General features: G+C 49.8%; 1 protein-coding gene across 2 annotated transcripts; it reads right to left on the bottom strand.

Moving 5' to 3' along the window:
- Positions 1 to 1,560: 1,560 nt before the first annotated feature.
- Sec11a (SEC11 homolog A, signal peptidase complex subunit) lies at positions 1,561 to 18,989 on the bottom strand. Of its 2 annotated transcripts, none has more exons than XM_042670449.1 (6): positions 18,686 to 18,989; positions 16,563 to 16,672; positions 8,841 to 8,990; positions 6,378 to 6,497; positions 2,368 to 2,425; positions 1,561 to 2,069 (listed from the first exon to the last, which is right to left on the bottom strand). In XM_042670449.1, exons 1-6 carry the CDS (start codon positions 18,734 to 18,736, stop codon positions 2,019 to 2,021), a joined length of 540 nt encoding a protein of 179 aa, XP_042526383.1. In that variant the 5' UTR covers positions 18,737 to 18,989; the 3' UTR covers positions 1,561 to 2,018. The 2 variants fall into 2 exon arrangements, with proteins under 2 accessions (XP_042526383.1, XP_042526384.1); XM_042670450.1 differs by lacking the exon at positions 18,686 to 18,989 and adding an exon at positions 18,085 to 18,213.
- Positions 18,990 to 20,984: the final 1,995 nt, after the last annotated feature.

Here is a 20,984-nt window from a genome sequence, read left to right as displayed (position 1 = left end):
CGCCGACTGAAGACAACGCACACTGCAGGTGAAAACTATCACATACATATGCAGGGATCAGCAAAACCTGCCACTTTCAACTCCTATGTTTTAGTAATAACTAATATAAAAACTGGAGGGCTGGGCAGGTGGCTCAGGCGCTTGCCTCGCATGCAGGAGGCCCTGGGTTCGATTCCTCAGCACCACATAGGCAGAAAAAGCCAGAAGTGGTGCTGTGGCTCCAGTGGTAGAGCGCTAGCCTTGAGCTGAAGAGCTGAGGGACAGCACCCAGGCCCAAAGTTCAGGCCCCACTGACAAAAAAAACAACAAAAAACGGGAAACATTATCTCTCCCCTAAAATAACCTTTTTATTTTTGGCTGCTGGAGCGATTCAAATGTTTTTAAATGTTTTAGTTGCCTTTTCAGAGAAATTTTAGCTGTTGCTTGCAACAGAAGCACCTGATAAAGGAGAGAAAAAAAAAAGGAATACTTTCACAGAGTTAAGTGCAAGGGTGTTTACACTCAGGGAGGTGAGGCTCAGAGGTGTGTCTGAGTTCAACTTTGAGCAGCAATGGAGGCTGGCACAAAAGCCAAGCTATGGCACCATGACCACCACCAACAACAAAAAAACAGAAAACAATCACAAAGGGTTGAGAGGTAGCGTGCTTATCTGGCATGCACAGAACCCTAGACTAATGAAATCAAGCAGAGCCCACACACATCAGTTAGCCCCGTTCTGTGAAGGCAACTTGGAGGAGAGAAGGGACAGGCACTGTCCGCCGGTTGCACAGGGACCGTGTCTGCGCTTCCGGGGCATGAGAAAACCTAAGTACCCTGTGAGCCCAGAGACTGGTTCAGAAGAGCATCTACTAGTGATTTGCGGGCTTCCTCCTCTGTGGAGAACATCAGGCACCCACGCACACCCAGCGGCGAGGGCTGGCTAGGAGGATTTGAGGCGGCACTGCTCCACCTGCGATTCCTTGGGCGGGCTGCACTAGGACTGACTTCCTCCACAGTACCTGAGGCCCAGCTTGGGAAGTCTGCATCCTGACACACTGCGCAGCAAGACCAGACAAAACTAAAGTGTACTCTGTGCTTCATACACACCGGCTTATCATGCATCCATTTCTTTGGAGCCTGTGGAAACACAGGTGTGTTCTGCTTCTAAGCGAAGCAGACCCTCAGGACAAGTTTCCTGACAAGGAGAAAGCAGGCTGTGCCCTTGGGCGCCTCCCCCCTACCCCCGCCACACACCTCTTACCGGCTGGCCGTGTGGAGAGGGTACAAAGGGTGATGAGCACGCACAGCCACGCGACAGTCTCTCAACCTGTCAGTGACACCACTGCTTTACACGCATCTGAGTCACGCACTGCTAAGAAGCAATTTTATGACTAAGAGATTTCCTATGAATGTCAATGGCTCCTTCTGCTTCACAAAAGCAAAACGGAACAAAGGAGGCTACAAACAAGGCCCTGACTGGGGGTGGGGGGTGCTGTTTTCAAAGCCTCACTCCAGGGGAGGCAGCGCGGCCGGAGGCAGCCTCTGGGAGCTTCCCCAACAAACACAAGGCAGGGATAGGGGTTAAATGTGCAAAGTCTTTTATTTGAAATTGGAAAAGTTAAGACTTGGCGCCGCCCTCATGGACGCGCGTGGCAGCGCGGGGCAGTCGTCCACTCTGCAGAGCTGCACTTTCGTGTGCAGCACGCTGAGGCACTTTAGAAGTGAAGCTGGGCTTCGCAATACAAACACTGGGGGCTTTGGCTCAACCGTTTAATATAAAAAAATCCACGGATATACAAAATGTGAGTGGGGCGATGACAAGGTGTGAAGTCCCATGACTGGACGTCCCCTCGCGGGCACACGTGGCACCCACGTGCCCGCCCACACGCATTCTGGCGTGGAAACATAAACTAATAACGCGCACGGTGCTCCAAGAAGCACCCCGTGTGCTCCTCTCCACCAACCACAGACCAACATCTACTGCAGACAGCCAGGACACAGCACGCGGCTTCCCAGAACAGAACGGCGAGGCTCGCTTCTTACTCACGGTGGACCAGCACGAATAAGCCCAGCAAAAACAGTACTGCGTACTAGAAAACAAAACACAGAAGCACAGGTCAGAAACTACCCAGCTATCCGACATTCTTTCCCGCTTTCGCTGCCCTCTGGAGGATCTCCAGCTCCTCTCTGGGGCATGGACAGGGCGTCGTCCCGGCCAGTCTTCTGTCTCTCACCAAACCTGACCTTCCGCCGTGGCTATTTCACTTCTTTCTTTCTTGAGGGGGGCAGCGCTGGGAATGGAACCCCAGATTTCATTCACGCAAGGGAAGTGCTCTACCACCAACCCCAGCTCTCCTTCCTTCTGAATGAAATGCAGCTGGTGCTCACCTTGAATTTGGGGTAGTCGTTCATGAGGATTGTCACAATTCCAATATAAGGAACAAATCTAAAACAAACAAGACACTGTCCATCAGAACTGCTCCCAGGAGAGCACCACCGCAGGCGCGGGGCAAATCTGCTTCAACACATTTTACCAAGCAAATCTGCTTGTGTCCATTGTGGAATCTGCCCTTTTCTGCGGCCGTGGTAGGAAGTTAGGCCTGTTGCGGTTTTGCAGATGAGGAAATGGACAGCCAGGTCCTGGGTGCTTGTTTCTGTGGCAAGGCCCAGCACCAGGTACAGCCTTCAATCACACGACCAATGGCATCCGCTGACCAAGTTCCAGGGGCTAGCCATGGCCTCAGAGCCTTTGAGTGGAAGACATCCCCACCCCCTGCCAGCTCCTGTAACCCTGACGCAGCGCCCATCCCTGCAGTGCCCACTGGGACCACACTCGCCCCTCCTGGGCCTCTGCTTCCCCGCCTAGCTACGTGGTGGTGAGGCTGTTTCACCTGCCGATAATCTGACAGGGCCTGTGACGTTCATTTGAGGTCTATCACAGTTTTAACCAACCAGCCACACTGCTCGCGATGTGGTACCTGCTTCCGGCAAGGGACCTAGATTCTATGGGGCAACCACCATGAGGACCTGTTCTCCCGGTTCCCCGGGCCACACCACAGACTTCCTGCCAATACTGGTGGAGATGCACTCTGTGGTCCTGGGAATCAAACCCAGACCTTGGCCAAGTTAGGCGCGTGCTCTACCAAGACCCAGCCCGACTGCCAGACCGGATGCCTCCACTGTCAGGGAAATCTCAGGCCTCAGACTCCTCTCTATGCCAAAGGCTCTTCAACATCGTAATCACTGAGGGCAGAACAGGGAATCTGCAAGGTAACCTTGGTGTGGGAGGAAAAGGCAGTCCTAGTTTTCTCCACTGCTAGACTCCAGAGCAAAGCTGGTGTGGAGGCTCACCCCTGCACACCTCAGAGCTGCTGCCATGCATCCCACAGGCCGCAGACACAGCAATCGCCTTGGGAGAGCTTTCAGAGCACAGCGCCGCTGCTTCCTTTCCCCCACCCCCACTCCCCGGCTGCGGTCCTCACCTTCTCTCCCTGCTCCCCAACTCCCTCCACACATGCTGGTGCTTCTTAAAACTTAGACCTCCGGAGACATCCTCATTTGGATAGCTCGTAAGGCATGTTCTGGCATCTCCTTAACTTCTGGGCCCGAAATGACGCCCCAGCACATAGCAGATGCCTTCATTCCAGGCCTAACTCCCGGGTCCTCCATGACATACAGATGACAGCTGCTACAATGTGAGGCATGTGTGTGTATGAATGCTTGGGCTATATGTACACTACTATTGTTCTAGAATCCTAGCTACTCAGGAGGCTGGAACATGGTTCAAAGCCAGTCCAGACAAGAAAGTTGGTGAGACTCTGATCTCCAGTTAACTACCAGAAAATCCAAGTGGTGCTGCGGCTCATAGTGGTAGAGTGCTCGCCCTGAGCAAAAGAGCTTAGGAACAGCACCCAGGTCCTGACTTTAAGTCCCATGACCAACAACAACAACAAAAAGATTAACAGCTGCTAATTCTGCTCAAATGATCAGTAAAATCTACTGCATTGCACACTCCAACATGGTGAATTTTGTATCTCAACACACACAAGCATAATCTTAAAAATGTGTTAAATAACTTTCACTTAGAACCTTAGGCCTTGGGCTGGATGCTGGTGACTCATGCCTGTCATCCTAGCTACTCAGGAAGCTGAGAGCTAAGGATCATGGTTCAAAGCCAGCCCAGGCAGGAAAATCTGTGAAACTCTTTTCTCCAATAAACTGCTCAGAAAACCGGAAGTGGCACTGTGGCTCAAGTGGTAGAGCGCTAGCTTTGAGCTGAAGAGCTGATGGACAGTGCCCAGGCCCAGAGTTCAAGCCCCATGACCGACAAAAACAAAAAACAAAAAAGCAAAAACTTTAGGCCCTGGTGTACCACTGTTCAAAGAAAAAGTCATTTTTGAAAGTGCCTTAAGATGTCTTGGTCACAGACCCCCTGCAGAAAAGCTCTTCCCTCCAGGTTTGGCCTGACTTGAAATATCGCTTGGAATTGTTTTCTAAGTATGATTTCCGCAGAAGGAGCGACGGGCGTGTGACACAAGGTCCGATCGCTGGAAAGTGGGTTTGCGCAGTGAAGGTCCTGCCTCCCGGCTGTTCGTGCTCCAGATGCTTCACACCAAATTCGCAGAGAATCACATGATCACTTTCTTATTTATTTACTTTATTAAGAGCCAGCAAAAGACCTGGGATTTAATTTATTCCTTTTTTCTTTTGAGACAAAGTCTCACTCAGGCTGGTCTCAAATTCCCAAACTTTAAAATCCTCCTGACTGAGCCTCCGAAGTTCTTGCATGTACCACTATACCCAGCTCAGAATTGGGATCTGAGAAAAAGCACTGAACAGACATTTGTGATTCAATTACTTGAGTGGAAAGCTTATTTCCTCCAATCTTTGGTATACACATGGATCTTTTACCCAATAAAGGGTCTGAGTAAAAACACAGAAGAGCAAAAAAAACACTTGTATCACAAGTCACATAAAGGAGCACTATTTGTGCTGGTAGGATCATCTGTCAAATAGCTCAGCTAAGGCCTTAAAATATGTATGTGCTTCACCAGTAATATCCCTCTTACAGGTTAGGGAGAAGACAAAGGCACTGAAATCTAGGTAACATTTATCATCCTAACACTATGTATTCTTTTTCAAACAAAGAAAACAAGCCAGGCACAGTGATGCCTACCTACAGTCCCTGCAGTACAAGTACTTGGGAGGCAGACGGATGGAGGATCACTAGAGACCAGGTGCTCAGGACCAGCCTGGGTTGGGCTACTTGGCCAGATTCCACTCCCCCGCCCTCCCCCAATGCCCAAATCCTACAGGGTAGCTAATCACAGATTAGAATAACAGAATGACTGCCTGTAACAGTAGAATGGAGCTTTAGAGTAGAATAACAGAATAACTGCCTATAACAGTAGAATGGAGCTTTAAAAGTAACAATAAAAGTACTGACTTGTAAATATATCAGTAATTTTTGGGTGAAAGAGCGGAATGTATTTTCACGTATGTATGTGCATATTGCTGCCTCCGTCTTTCTCTTCAGAGGAGAGAACATGAATTACAAGGTTCGGAGTTAATACTGAGGGGACAGACAGTGCAGAACTGTACTTCCTTTCCTTTACTGCGGGCGTCTCGGCGGGCACAAGCAGGGCGCGGAGGAGGCGGCACTACGCCTCAGAGCACTGAGGATATGTAACTCCGTCTTAGGAAACACACTCTTTCTGACACACACACCTCCCACAAAACACAACAGTGCTCTGTCTACCCCGATGCTGGCCCCACACTGCACGCCAGCGCCTCCTGTGCTGCAGGGGAGAAGGGTCCATGTCTGACAGTGGGAAGAGGAACGGGCTCCAGAGGGGACCCAGCTCACTGAGTTTCCTCACCTGTAGAATGGGGGCAACAGGCTGAGTTTGTTAAAGGTGGAGACCCTAGAGCGTGTACAGGGAGTCTCCGGAGCCCGGCGGGCCCCGATGGAGGCACATTTCTGTTAACACTGTCAATAGTTCCAGTGACATACAAGTCCTTTTCTCTGCCGATCTGTTCCCCTGACAACACCTACAATAAACAGACTTCACAGGACACTAAGCTTCACGCGATCTCATCAACTCTAAGTCTAGAACTGAGGCCCGTGAAGAAGGCTAACACCACTGGCTCCCCAGACAGAGTGGACACCAATGTCCCCACAGGGTATCCCTAACACTTCCTGAGTGAGCTGAATAAAAATGAACTCACCATCTTGTCACTAACGCCATCTCATCACCCATCCTCTGTGCTTCTATTGTGTCCCGTTCCTCCTCCCTGGGGAGCAGTGCTGGAGACTCAGAAGCATTGGAAGAAGTGCACCTTGTGGTCAAAGTAGGACCAGGCGCTGTGGGTGCAGCGGTGAGGGGCCTACTACTTACCCTCGGGCTCTCCCCACAACGTCTTTCTTCTCCAGCCAGTGCTGCCCTTGTTTATACAGGCCTCGATCATCAACAGCATTATTATCTCCTTTGGTTAAAAACTTGATATGCCCATTTTGCCTTAAAGGAATAAGGGAAATGCAAGTCATCTAATACCTCTGCGGCATTTGAAAGCACAAAATTTGCTCAGCCAAAGTTCCTGGGGCACTGTAAAATTTAATTATTCCTTGCATTAATTCTTTAATTGGCTAAAAGGAAACTTATAGTTGCATGGTTCCTAATAAAGAATAAACCTGAGCCGGGCGCTGGGGGCCCACGCTTGTCACCCTAGCTACTCAGAAGGCTGAGATCTGAGGATCCTGGTTCAAAGCCAGCCCAGGCAGGAAAGTCCATGAGACTCTATTTTGTTGTTGTTGGTTGTAGGGCCTGAACTTGGGGCCTGAGCACTGTCCCTCAGCTCTTCAGCTCAAGAATAGTGCTCTACCACTTGAACCACAGCGCCACTTCCGGCTTTTTCTGCTTATGCCTCATGCATGCAAGGCAAGCACTCTACCACTGAGCCACCTTCCCAGCCTTCCATGAGACTCTTATCTCCAATAAACCACCAGAAAACCGGAAGTGGTGCTGTGGCTCAAGTGGTAGAATGCTTGCCTTGACCTGAAATGCTCAGGGACAGCGCCCAGGTCCAGAGTTCAAGCCCCACGACTGACAGAAAAACAAAACAAAATGAAAAAAGAATAAACCCAAACAAAAGTCCCACATTTAGAAGTTAAAACATTATGCATGGGATGGGAAGGTGGCTCAGTGGTAGAGCGCTTGCCTTGCAAGCCAGAGGCCCTGGGTTCGATTCCTCAGCACCACATAAGCAAAAAGAAAAAAGCCAGAAGTGGTGCTGTGGCTCAAGTGGTAGAGCCTAGCCTTGAGCTGAAGAGCTGAGGGACAGCACCCAGACCCAGAGTTCAGGCCCCACGACCAGACCCAAAACAAACAAACAAAAACATTATGCAGGCATCAAAAGAACAAGGTTGCAGCTTTTCTCCTTTTAGTCTGACATCTTAATGAGGCTGCGGCTGTCACGGCTGCTCTCCAGGCTTCATGATGCTGCCCCAAGACCACAAGAAAGAAGCGGGAAGTTGGCTAGGAAAGACAAGGCCCCAGTGAGCAGTCCAGAGGCAAAGTTTGGAACGAGCTCCACAGTTTCGTCCTACTTCACAAAGCTACTCCTGACAAACTGCAAGCAAGTCCCAGCTCTAAGCTCTCTACTCTGACAATGGTCTCAGAGAGGCTGAAGACCCCTGGCTCCCTGGCCAGAGCAGGGCCCCTTGGTAAAAACTTGCCAAATGAGCTTCAGAGCAGAGCTCCAGTGATTCACATCAGGAATACTAATGGGGAGACACCCCAGCTGCTGATGAAGACGCATGGACATGCCTAACCAACTGTACACTTGGAAAAATAGAACAATGCTCTAGACAACTGAAGATTACGAAAAAGTATACAAAACAGTCTGGTTTTTATATTACAAGACTCTGGAAAACAGGTGCCAGAGGCTCACGCCTGTAATCCTAGCTATTCAGGAGGCTGAGATCTGAGGATCGCGGTTCAAAGCCAGCCCGGGTAATAAACCACTAGAAAACCGGAAGTGGTGCTGTGGCTCAAGCGGTAGAGCGCTCGCCTTGAGTTGAAGAGCACAGGGACAGCGCCCAGGCCCAGAGTTCAAGCCCCACAACCAACCAAAAAAAAAAAAAAAAAAAGAATCTGGGAAAATATGAAGAACGAAGGAGCCCACTAGATGACCACTAGGGAGACAGCCGGCCACAGCTGATTATATGAAGTAGAGGACCTGCTTTTTTCAAGCAGTACCGGCAGCAAGAGACCACCAGAGGACTTCTGGATGGAGCGGCCGGTGTCAGCCAGCTACAGCCGGGGATCTCATCTGGATCTGGGTTCAAACAAAGGCTTAAAAAATGTGTGACAGGGCTGGGAAGGTGGCTCAGTGGTAGAGTGCTTGCTCTGCATGCCTGAGGCCCTGGGTTCGATTCCTCAGCACCACATAAGCAAAAAGAAAAATGCCAGAAGTGGCGCTGTGGCTCAAGTGGTAGAGCACTAGCCTTGAGCTGAAGAGCTGAGGGACAGCGCCCAGGCCCAGAGTTCAGGTCCCAATACCGGACTAAAAAACAAAAAAACAAAAAAACAAAAAAATGTGTGACAGCCGGAGGCCAATCTGAGTATGTACTGCAGAAGGTAGCGTAACCACGCATCGCATGCCTGCAGTTAAACCGTTCCTCCCCATGGTGGTCCTGGACTATTACTCATTTCATATTCAAAATATTATATATGAGATGTCAAAAAATTTAGGACATTAACTGGGAAGTTGAACAAAGGCTGGGAAGTGCTATCGTCATGCTCTACAAAACACGGACTGTTATGTCTCCCAGGATCTTTATACTTCAAAGCAGCACCTACTTTTCATGAATCTTCAGGACTCGGTGCACTATGGGGATCTCCCGTCCTTCTATCCTGAACACGACAATTTCCCCCACTCGTATGGGGTCTTCGACTCGATTTGTCAGGAAGAGCAGGTCTCCTCTGTGAAACGCAGGTTCCATGCTGCCACTGGGAGGGAGGATGGGAGACAGCAAAAAAGGCAGCATGAGACTGGGCCGGCTTCGCAAACTGAAGAGTGATGAGAAGCGCCGCTTCTGCGGCACACGCACACCACAGCAATGCTGCCACCGCTCCTGACTATCCGTCTCAAAATCTGTCTCCTGAGACCGCATGGGATTTTTAGTCATTACCTTCACGGCTAATTCCAACTCAAGTGGCACTATACAAAACAGTCTTGGAGCGAGCACTGTTCCTAATTCCTTAACCTTTAAAAGCTTTCAATGACAGAAAATAACAATGAACTTTACAGACACTGCCCTTATTTTCACTTTGTCTGAAAACACTAAACATATTCAAATATTCAAATGAGCCCTGGACCTTCTTCTGCCATTTATAAAGATACAGACCCAGATGACCTTCTGAGTCAGGCCCTAAGAGAGAAACAGCTCATCAAGTCGCAACTGTCAGCTGCAGAGATAAAGCCTGCTTATCAACCCACATAGAAATAAGACAGTGAAAGGCTAGAACAGAGGTTTTTGCCTAAGAATTTCAGAAAAAAAGCCCTCTCGCCTGCTCTCCCCTACACAGCCCTGATAGAACTGAAATGTTCACACTAATCAATGTGCCCTTTTCTTTTTCTCCCTTCTCTCATTCCTTCCTTCGTTAATCCCCCTCCCCCCCTTTTTTTAATATGCAGGGTTTGTGTGAATGTGTTTTCATTTTGCTTGGAGTGAGACTGCTGGATCATGTTTTTTGGTGTGTATTTTTTTTGGTCAGTCATAGGGCTTAAACTCTGGGCCTGGGCACTGTCCCTGAGCTCTTCAGCTCAAGGCTAGTGCTCTACCACTTGAACCACAGTGCCACTTCAAGTTTTTGAGTGGTTAACTGGAGATCAACAATCTCATAGGGACTTTCCTGTCCAAGCTGGATTTGAACCACGATCCTCAGATCTCAGCCTCATGTGGTGTTTTATGTGTGTAGATTTATAAGAATCACCAAACTTGTTCCTAGACTGGCCATATCATTTTGTATTCCCAGCTATGTATGAAACTTCCTATTTGATCTTTTCTATCAAGAGTATCCTATGAATACATTTCAGGCACATTCCAGGAACACAAGCTCCAGTTTTCAATTGTAACAGCTTTAGTAAGAAGAAAACGAACCAGTAGGAAATAAAATTCCAAGTACAATATTTTTGTTTAAACTTTGGCAGGGCTCCCAAGCTTTGCTGAACACTAGAAATATCTAAGAAACTTAAAAAAAAGAAAGAAAAAAAAATCTCATGTCCACTTACAGACAATGTCTGCAATGGGAGGTAGCATCATTCTGTAAAGATTCTCACTGATGAACTGAGAATGGTAACATACGCCTGTAACCCCAGCACTTGGAAGGCTAAAGCAGGAGGAGCATGAGTTCAAGGCTGGACTACATGGTGAGATCCTGCCTCAAAAAAACTAAAACAACCTGAGTCCCTATTCTCAACAGAAAAAGCTGGGCCTGGACCTGGTGATGCCCACCTGTCATCTGTAGCATCAGGGCTGGCAGAGGCAGAAGTGACATGCTATCTAAAACGGCCAGGGGCTGGGAAGGTGGCTCAGTGGTAGAGCGCTTGCCTTGCATGCCTAAGGCCCTGGGTTCGATTCCTCAGCACCACATAAGCAAAAAGAAAAAAGCCGGAAGTGGCCCTGTGGCTCCAGTGGTAGAGTGCTAGCCTTGAACTGAAGAGCTGAGGGACAGCCCTCAGGCCCAGAGTTCAGGCCCCACGACCGGACCCAAAAAAAAAAAAAAAAAAAAAAAAATTAAAACGGCCAGTACAAGAGGGCAAGTGTGAAACCCTGAGTTCAAACTCCAGTATTTCGAAAAGCAGCAGCAATAACACCTTAGTAATTCAATGTAAAGTCTATAATCATTATGCATGTACTTTCTATACACGTTTATACACGATATTGTACTAAAGCTTTTGTTAAGTTTCCCACAGAGCAGTGAGGCCCCTTTTTCTGAAGGTGTTTGGTCAGAAGATGGAATATGTGTTTGGTAAAAACCTTACAGATACATTCTGTACACAAAGCTTTCAAGTGTTTAATTTTTAAAAACAGGGACATCTTTTCTTCAAATAAAATGCGACTTGAAGACTACTTCAGAAGCTACAGAGTATACAGAAGACACTCAAACATTTGTTGAATTAAAGTGACCTGGAAAAGATGAGAAGGTAGATTGGGAGATGAGGCGCCCAGGCTGCTCCGTGTACTCAGTAACTATGAGAGTGCAGTTTGAAACTCTGCTAAACAACGAAAGAGGATACTTTTTTTTTGTTGTTGTTGGTTGTGGGGCTTGAACTCTGGGCTTGGGCACTGTCCCTCAGCTCTTCAGCTTAAGGTGAGCGCTCTACTGCTTGAGACACAGCACCACTTCTGGTTTTCTAGTGGTTTACTGGAGATAAGAGTCTCATGGACTTTTCCTGCCAGGGCTGGCTTTGAAACACAATCCTCAGATCTTAGCCTCCTGAGTAGCTAGGATTTTTTTTTTTTTTTGGTCTGGTCGTGGGGCTTGAACTCTGGGCCTGGGCGCTGTCCCTCAGCTCTTCAGCTCAAGGTGAGTGCTCTACCACTTGAGCTACAGTGCCACTTTCAGTTTTCTGGTAGTTTATTGGAGATAGGAGTCTCACTGTCTCTCCTGCCCGGGCTGGCTTTGAACCGAGATCCTCAGATCTCAGCCTCCTGAGTAGCTAGGATTACAGGCGTGAGCCACCAGCGCCCAGCAGAAGGATACTCTTAAGAAAGACACACAATGCACAATGCCTGTGTGCATTTGTTCATACAAAACAGTATGTATCAAAATGAACTCCAGGAAATGGGAAAACAAAATGATACTGCTAAACAGAGACTTAGACAAATAATGAGAGAGAGAAAAAGAGGACATACATGCAGAATGATCTCAATTATATGAAAACAGCCTAAAATGTTAACAGGATTATACCTCAGAATCACAAGTGACAGTTCCACCTGGGGTTGTTTGTGTGGTTGCAACAGCCCATACAATGAAAATGTAAATGTATTAACTTTTCTTGATTATGAAGGCATTTCTTTAAAGGTCATAACAAAAGTACAAGCAGGAAGTGAAAGAGCTGAAAATAGACCGATGCGTGGACCCAGCTCCAAAGAGGTGAGTGAAGAGAAGGGGGCAGCAGATTTCTGGCCAATTAGCTTCCGGCACAAGAGTGAGATGGCAAGTCGGCGGGGGGCAGGGCCAAGAGCGGGGCGCGGGGTGCGGGCTCATGGTTTTGAGAAGGAAGTAAAATTCATCTTTATTGTGTAGTGCTTCAAGTGCCTGGTCAGAACCCAGGTAGAGACATCAAGTGCAGGCAGAAAATGAGGTTGGGGGCTGGGAAGGTGGCTCAGTGGTAGAGTGCTTGCCTTGCATGCATGAGGCCCTGGGTTCGATTCCTCAGCAACACGTAAGCAGAAAAAAAAAAGCTGCAAGCGGTGCTGTGGCTCAAGTGGTAGAGCACTAGCCTTGAGCAAAAGGAGCTCAAGGACCAGGCTCAGAGGTTAAGCCTCAAGACTAGAGAGGGAGAGGAGAAAGACAGGGAGGGAGGAAGGGAGGGAGGGAGGGAAGCAGGGAAAGAGGAAAAGAGAGGGAAGGAGAGTAGAAGAGAAGGAGAGGAGAGAAGGAGGGAAGGAAGGAAGAAGAGAAGGGGAGGAGAGAAAGAGGAAAGGAGAGAAGAACAAGAGGGAAGGAAGGACATTCCAAGTCCTTGACCTCTTGAAACCCAGTCCATTTCCATTATCCTAAGGAGCAGGACCAGGACTGCTTCCTCCTGCAAATAGCTGCAAGCAGCCGGTGTCTACGGGTCAGCCTCTCCCCATCACGCCACTGCCTGCTCTTCTGAGCCTCAGGTGACTATTAAGAGTGCTGGTGCATGGGCTGGGAAGGTGGCTCAGTGGTAAAGTGCTTGCCTTGCATGCCTGAGGCCCTGGGTTCGATTCCTCAGCACCACATAAGCAAAAAGAAAAAAAAAGCCGGAAGTGGCACTGTGGCTCAAGCGGTAGAGCACTAGCCTTGAGCTGAAGAGCTGAGGGACAGCGCCCAAGCCCAGAGTTCAGACCCCACGACCGGACCCCCCAAAGAGAGCTGGTGCTTGCAGTTTACATGGGGTACAAATGTCCCTTAACATACCAATTTCACTTCCTCTTGGTATGTGCCTAGTAGTGGAGCTGCTAGATCTAATGATAATCTTTTGTTTTTACTGTTGGTTCTGGAGCTTGAACTCATGGCCTAGGTGCAGTATCTGAACTTTCTTGCTCAAGGTTGGTGCTCTATCACTTGAGCCACAGCTCTACTTTTGCCTTTTGCCTGTTAACTGGAGTTTCATGGACTTTTCTGCTGGCCTCAAACCCAAATCCTCAGCTCTCAGACTCCTGAGTAGCTAGGATTACAAGTGTGACAGTAGACACAAATGAAATTTTTTTAATTTTTAGAGAAAACAAATTTTAAAGTTATATTTAAGTTTTTAAATAGGTAGAAAGGGAGGCAGGAAGCTAACAAGTCTGTGGCTAACCTGGCTACATAGCAAGACACTGTCTCAAACATTCCACACCAGCTGGGCGCAGGTGGCTCATGCCTGTAATCCTAGCTACTCAGGAGGGCTGAAATCTGAGGATCGAGGTTCAAAGCCAGCCCAGGCAGATAAGTCCGTGAGACTCTTATCTCCAATAAACCACTTGAAAAGCGGAAGTGGTGCTGTGGCTCAAGCGGTAGAGCACTTGCCTTGAGCTGAAGAGCTGAGGGACAGCGCCCAAGCCCAGAGTTCAAGCCCAACGACCATCAAAAAACAAAACAAAACAAAACAAAACCTTCTACACCTACAAGCAGTTAATATTCTGGAGAATATTTCTTTTCTGGTGCTTGGGGACAAAACCCAGGAACTTGTGCATTTTGTACAGATTCTCTGTTACTGTCAACCCCACCCCTGCCCGTAAGAGATTAATATTTCCTAACAAATGTCAGCGCTATGAAGGGTTACTTGAGATTTCAGTTACTAAAATATATCAAAGTGTATGCCTTATTTCCCAGGCTTCACTGGAGTTCCGAGAATGGGTTCTCAGTCAGCATGAATCCCTGAAGCATACTTGTTCTTTGAAATCAGACACACCTCTGGCAGGGAACCTGTATGGGCAACCGAGTTACCACTCTTTCACAGCCCCCTCTTTTTGCTCTTGACCAGAATTCTCCTCTACACAACTAATATTCACGTCTTTCCTTTGTTTCAGGTTGGAAATATAAAAGAATCATATGCAGATATAGTACTGACAACACATAAAAGTCCAAGTGCCACTTTGTTTCTATTCAGTATCATTTTGAAGTACCAACTAACATTACAAAGTTTCCAGCAGAACTAAGCTACTTTGAGGACCAACTAACTGTTGAGGAGCTTGTCTTTGAGGTTTTTGATTTTTGAGATGGTCTACTTATGAAGCTTAGGCTAACACTACACTTTCTACCTTTCTGCCTCAGCCTCCCAAATGCTGGGATTTATAAAGCCATGTACCATGCTGGGAATGTGGCTTAGTGGTAGACTGCCTGCCTAGCATGCATGAAGCCCTGGGTTTGATTCCTCAGTACCACATACACAGAAAAAGCCGGAAGTGGCGCTGTGGCTCAAGTGATAGAGCGCTAGCCTTAAGCAAAAGCAGCTCAGCAACAGTGCCCAGGACCTGAGTTCAAGCCTCCGGACTGGCTAAATGAAGGGATGTACCACCCTGCTGGGCATCACCAGTTGAGAGCAGTTTTTCAGCCTAATTCCGTTATTCCAATTCTGCCAGTTAGAGGTAGACTATGCTTTAAACATGTCCACAGAAGGGGATAAAATCTGAAATCACCCCGGAAAAACGTCAGAAGGAGCCTCCGTGCCTTCTCCCCACGGCACAAGCTGGTACAGCTTCTCTTCCGTTAAGTGTTGGGAATGGTCTACTAAATTCAAGACAGCAAGTTAGGCTATGTCATTTCTCTGACGTCGAGGCTTAGTCCTCACTTCGCAGATAGGAAACTATCAGTGGTTCAGTGAATAAGCAACCTGTCCAAAGCTGCAATAGGCAACAGAGCCCCTCAGACCCAAGGCTCTGTTTGCCTAGAGCAGAATGTTAAATGCTTCCCACGTAACAATTACCCATGTCTTTGGAGCTCTAAAATAATAGCTGCCTTCAGTTATTAATAAAGAGAAGAGGGGCTGGGAAGTTGGCTCAGTGGTAGAGCGCTTGCCTTGCATGCCAGAGGCCCTGGGTTCGATTCCTCAGCACTACATAAGCAAAAAGAAAAATGCCGGAAGTGGCGCTGTGGCTCAAGTGGTAGAGCGCTAGCCTTGAGCTGAAGAGCTGAGGGACAGCGCCCAGGCCCAGAGTTCAGGCCCCATGACTGGACCCCCCCCCCCAAAAAATAATAATAAAATAAAGAGAGGATTAAGGTACAAATATGAGTAAAAGTCTAGGTAAGGTCTGAAAAAGAAATCACTTGATGGAGTAGAAAATATGTGACTATAACAATGAGAAAGTCACACTCATCTTGTTAAGAGTAACATTAAGGACTGGGAAGGTGGCTTAGTGGTAGTGCTTGCCTAGCATGCACAAAGCCCTGGGTTCAATTCCTCAGTACCACATACCCAGAAAAAGCTGGGAGTGGTGCTGTGGCTCAAGTGGAAGAGTGTTAGCCTTGAGCAAAAGAAGCTCAGGAACAGTGTCCAGGCCCTGAGTTCAAGTCCCAGGACTGGAAAAAAAAAAAAAAAAAGAGTAACATTACATAAGCTGGGCACTGGCGGCTCACGCCTATAATCCTAGTTACTCAGGAGGCTGAGATCCGAGAAGCACAGTTCAAAGCCAGTCTGGGCAGGAAAGTCTGTGATGCTCTGATCTCTAATTAACCACTAACAAGCCAAGTGGAGATGTGGTGCAAGAGGTAGGAGAGCCAGCCTTGAGTGAAAAAAGATAAGGAACAGTACCCAGGCTCCAAGTTCAAGCCTCAGTAAGGGAACCAATCCCACACACACCACCACTACCACATCTCTAAAATGCCACGAATCTAGTCATGTGGTGCAAGAGGTAGGAGAGCCAGCCTTGAGTGAAAAAAGATAAGGAACAGTACCCAGGCTCCAAGTTCAAGCCTCAGTAAGGGAACCAATCCCCCACACACCACCACTACCACATCTCTAAAATGCCACGAATCTAGTCAGCAGTGGCCTTTAAAGGTGACAAGGTATGACAGTGATTAGCTAGGTGCTTCAGTACTGACCCTGAGCACATGCTGGTCTACACAAGCTAAGGACCAAACACCGAGCAAAAGGCTTGACTCAAGTGCGGAAAAGACAAAGCAGATTTGCAAGCCAATAAGCTCCACAGCTGGCTTCTTACAGGCAGGGGCTGGACTTGGGGAACCCAGTGGGAGCACCCAATAAGATGACTATTTCTCCCAAGTGAGCAGTGGTACTTTCCATCTTGGCTTTCCTCTGGAAAACAGTTTCTAAGGGACAATCTCAGGTTTTCTCCCAAGCAATGGCATGCAATTCCAAGCCTTGAAAAGAAAGCATATTACCTGAGCACTACTACAATGGGGCTCTCACTTCCAGTTATTACCATTAAGCCCTTCCAGATCATCAATGCTGAGGAGACAATCATCCCAAAATTCAGGACTTGATAATACAGCTGTAAGGACAAAAGGAAGAGGTTAGGCTCTCAAAAGCAACCCAGAATGGCATCAATTAGTACTAGAGCAGCTCAAGTCTGAGTCTTCAAAAAGCTCTTCTGAACTGTACCCAGTTCAGCGTGTTTGCCAATACCTCGGTTACATCTGGGTAACAGTGGGCTGTTTCCATAACCTCTCACAGAAGTTCTTTCAGCTTAGATTCACACCCAACAGTAATACATGCATGCTAATTTCCCATACCACTCTCTCAACATTTAACGCCAGCTGCTTAGTTTACAATTGGGGAACTTCCTCTCAGAGAGACGACTTGGTCAGAGTTTCACAGCTCACCAGTCACAGGGTCAGACTCCAAGAGCGGCCTTCTGCCATAACTTAAACAAGCAGCCACAACAGCAGGAAGGCTTCTGGAGCGAGAGAACAAACAAGAGCCCCATAGCTTTGGCCACACTTGCAGAATGTTCGGTAAAAGGACGGCTGCCTGCCAAAGCTAGCAGTTCAAAGACACCGCCAGGACTGCAAAATGGTGTGAAAGTCGGATTGGGGAGAGCCCTACATACAAAACTGACGCTGTGAGCCCCCCAAAAGCATCATAATACACTTTAAAGTACAAAAAAACAAAGATTTCAAAAGTAAGTAAAATAAAGCTCATTTTTGCTATTTAAAAAAATATATGCAAGCCGGGCTCCGGTGGCTCATGCCTGTAATCCTATCTACTCAGAGGCTGAGATGAGGATCATGGTTCAAAGCCAGCCCAGGCAGAAAAGTCTATGAGATTCTTATCTCCAATAAGCCACCAGAAAACCAGAAGTGGCACTGTAGCTCAAGTGGTAGAGCACTAGCCTTGGGCAAAAAGGAGTTCAGGGACGGCGCCCAGGCTCAGAGTTCAAATCCCAGGATGGGCGAAGATAACAAACCCTAAATGTCACAGGAAAAAAAAAGACGGGAGACTGTTCCACATTAGAAAGGAACACGACTAAATGTAGTACATTAAGTCTAACTGGATCTTGCTTCAAAACACCAAAAAAAATTTTGAGCCAGACATAGCTGTGCAGGCCTGTAATCCCAGCACCCCAAGAAACTAAGGGAGGCTGGTGCCTGTCATCCTAGCTACTCAGAAAGCTGAGATCAGCCGGCCCCTGCAGTAAAGTCCGTGGGACTCTCATCTCCAATGAACCACCCGAAAACCAGAAGTGGCGCTGTGGTTCAAGTGGTAGAGCGCTCGCCTTGAGCGAAAGAGCTCAGGGACAGCGCCGAGGCCCTGAGTTCAAGCCCCACAGCCGAGTAAAGAAAGAAACTGAGGCGGGAAGATTAGGCTTGAGGCCAGCCTGGACTCTGAACTGGAATCGCTCAGAATCTTGTAGGCAGGCCTCAAAGACCACAGAGAAGCTGAGGTTAACTGCAAATTACAAACCTTGAGCCGTGATCATTCCTAAGAGCAAAACACGCTTTCAAGAGATCGACTGGAGGCAAAGGTGGCCTCGGGCTGATGGAGAAGACACAAGGACTGACGCGTTCCCCAAGTACTCTCAACACCTCTGCTTCGGATGGAGACCTCGGTAGCGGGGCGGGTCGCCGCGGCCCGGCGGGGACCCTGGCCAAACAAAGACCCGCGCCACGGGGCAGCCCCAAACGACTCGGGCCCCGACTGCGACGTCCACCGGTGCTCGCAGAGGCCCCAGTCCAGCGGGGGCAGCGGGGGCAGCGGCCTCGGGGCCCGGCACGAGGCGCCCAGGCCCAGAACGCCGGGAGCGCCGCGCCGCGCCGCGCCCCGCCCCGCGCCGCAGACAATGAGAGCCCCGGCTCGCGCGGGCGCCGGCCCCGCGGTCCCCGCGGGCTGCGGGCCTGGCGGCGGACGGGGAGGCCCGGCTGGCGCCCCCGGGCCGGCGGAGGTCGAGGCGCAGGCGCGGCGAGGCGGCCCCCCGCCAGCGCCCCCGCGCCGGGGCCGCGCAGGCCTCAGCGGCAGCCGGGGCCCGCGGCCCCGCGGCGGCGCCCGGGGACCCGCGGGAACCCACCTGCCTCTTGTTCATCCGCCGCACATCGTCCAGGAAGTCTAGCGACAGCATGGCGGGGCCGGCGAGCGGGGCAGTGGCGGGAGACCGTGGCGGTAGGGATCGCCGGGCGGGACGGCGGGCGCGCGGGCCGGGCGCGCGGTGGACACGACCCCGCGGTGCCTGCACTTCCGCTTCCGGGGTGGGCCGGAAGTCGACGTGGTCCCGCCCCTGCGCTGTGGAGAGCAAAGACCCCTCCAGAAGGCTCTGCGTGGAAAGCCTTTCCCGCCCGCGAGCGGCCCGCGGGCTCCCGGTCGGGGGAGGGCTTTCCCGCGCTGGCCCTCCCCGGTCTGCGAGGAGCCGGCTCGGGCCCGCCTCCCGCGCCCGGCCCGGCGGCCCGCGGACTCAGTGGCCCCGCGGCTTCCGGAGGGCGGGCCCTAGCGCACGCCGGCCAATCGGGCGCCGGGCGTGTCCCCGGCCGCCGGCCGCCCGCGGGAGCGCGCGGGGCCGGCGCGGAGCTGCAGGCCGGGCGGTCCCGCGCGAGCGCCCGTCGCGGTAGGGCGGGCGGCTCGAGGCACCTCCGCCCGGGACCCGCCGCCTCGGGTCTTCTCTCGAGTGACCGTGGTTGTTGGCTTCCCGTGGGCACGGCTTCACGCGGTGCCCCGTGACGCGCACGTTTCAGTCGGGAGCCCGTGCAGTGTGAGTTGTGACAGCGCGCACGCGCACACGCAGCCTCGGAGCCACGCCTGTGCCTTAGGTTCTCCGGACTGTGCTGAGTGCGTGTGCGCGTGCGCAGTGCAGGCGCGCGTGCGCACTCCCCGCTGCCGTCCTAGGCACCCCAAACCTGCTGAGCTCTAGGAAGGGCACCCCAATTTGGTAACAGTAGGAGGTGCACAGTAGGTTGATACTCAACAGTACTTGAAGAAATGTGGGTTATATGTTCGAATCTGAGTTGTTGGGGTTTTTTTTTGGGGGGGGGGTCCGGTCGTGGGGCCTGAACTCTGGGCCTGGGCGCTGTCCCTCAGCTCTTCAGCTCAAGGCTAGCGCTCTACCACTTGAGCCACAGGGCCACTTCCGTCCTTTTTCTTTTTGCTTATGTGGTGCTGAGGAATCGAACCCAGGGCCTCATGCATGCAAGGCAAGCGCTCTACCACTGAGCCACCTTCCCAGCCCTGGGTTTGTTTTTTTTTTTTTTTCGGTCATGGGTCTTGAACTCAGGGCCTGGGCGCTGTCCCTCAGCTCTTCAGCTCAAGGCTCTACCACTTGAACCAAGCCCCACTTGTGGCTTTTTCTGCTTATGTGGCACTGAGGACTCGAACCCAGGGCCTCATGCACGCAAGGCAAGCGCTCTACCACTGAGCCACCTTCCCAGCCCCGAATCTAAGTCCTTGCCAGTTGGCCCTTGTCCTGAGCTTGTGAATGTTAGATTCCATCTAAAGGTGCACACCAACATTCACTTAAGCGCATGTGAGTTTTAGTCGGCCTCTTATCTGAGGGCAAAGTCCTGTGTGTCTGCACGTGGAAGAAGTCAATTTAGTTGGGGAGCTTTATGAAGAACAGGACTCTCAGAAAGGAGAAAGTATTAGAGATATGTGTAAAATTCATTTGACACACAGGGAAATTTAGCAGACAAACCAGAATACTACCAAGTGAGGAATTGAAGGAAACTGGAAAAGTATTTGAATAATTCAGTTTGTTTTTCCAGCCTTATCCATACATAAAGGAACTAGACTATGTGGCCGGTGCGCAGACTGTCATCTCTGAAATGACATGTGTTGGATACATACAATTTCTACCCATGGCCAACCCACCTACCACTCCACACCAGACACGTTTACTTCCCAAACCTGCCTTCTGATTATTTTATTTTTTATGGTTGTTCTGTATATAGTCCTTCCTCTGAGGAGGAAGGAGATTTGAGATAGGCTTTCATTTTGTAGCCCAGATTGGCTTTTAACTTGTAAAATCCTTCTGTGTCAGCTTCCCAAGAGCTGAGATTACAGGTATGAACCACTATACCTAGCTTTGTACATTTCAAATTATCCAAATAATACAGGAATATATTCTCAGTGTAAAAGATTGGAGCAGAGTAAGTGGACTGTATGCTAAGTCACATGCCTACAGTCCCAGCAATTTGGGAGGCTGAGGCAAAAGGATTGCTTGAACTCATGACTTCAAGACCAAGCTGGGCAGCAAAGCAAGACTCTTAACTCAAAAACAAAGAAGCAGGGCTGGGAATGTGGCTTAGTGGTAAAGTGCTTGCCTAGCATGCATGAAACTCTGGTTCAATTCCTCAGTAGCACATAAACAGAAACAGTAGTCG

This window comes from Dipodomys spectabilis, unplaced genomic scaffold (assembly GCF_019054845.1).
Source record: "Dipodomys spectabilis isolate Male_0828 unplaced genomic scaffold, ASM1905484v1 ptg000552l, whole genome shotgun sequence".
NCBI classification, from domain to species: Eukaryota; Metazoa; Chordata; class Mammalia; order Rodentia; family Heteromyidae; genus Dipodomys; species Dipodomys spectabilis.
This window is presented reverse-complemented; position numbering and strand designations above follow the sequence as displayed.

Bases quoted from the DNA above. Each gene is read 5' to 3' on its own strand.
- Sec11a (XM_042670449.1), bottom strand. From the start codon at position 18,736: ATGCTGTCGCTAGACTTCCTGGACGATGTGCGGCGGATGAACAAGAGG. The intron at 6,498-8,840 runs GTAGGTGCTGCT...TATTCCTTTAAG, and splicing joins GTCCTGAAGATTCATGAAAA to GCAAAATGGGCATATCAAGT. The intron at 2,426-6,377 runs GTAAGTAGTAGG...TGTTTGTTTTAG, and splicing joins GTTGTGGGGAGAGCCCGAGG to ATTTGTTCCTTATATTGGAA.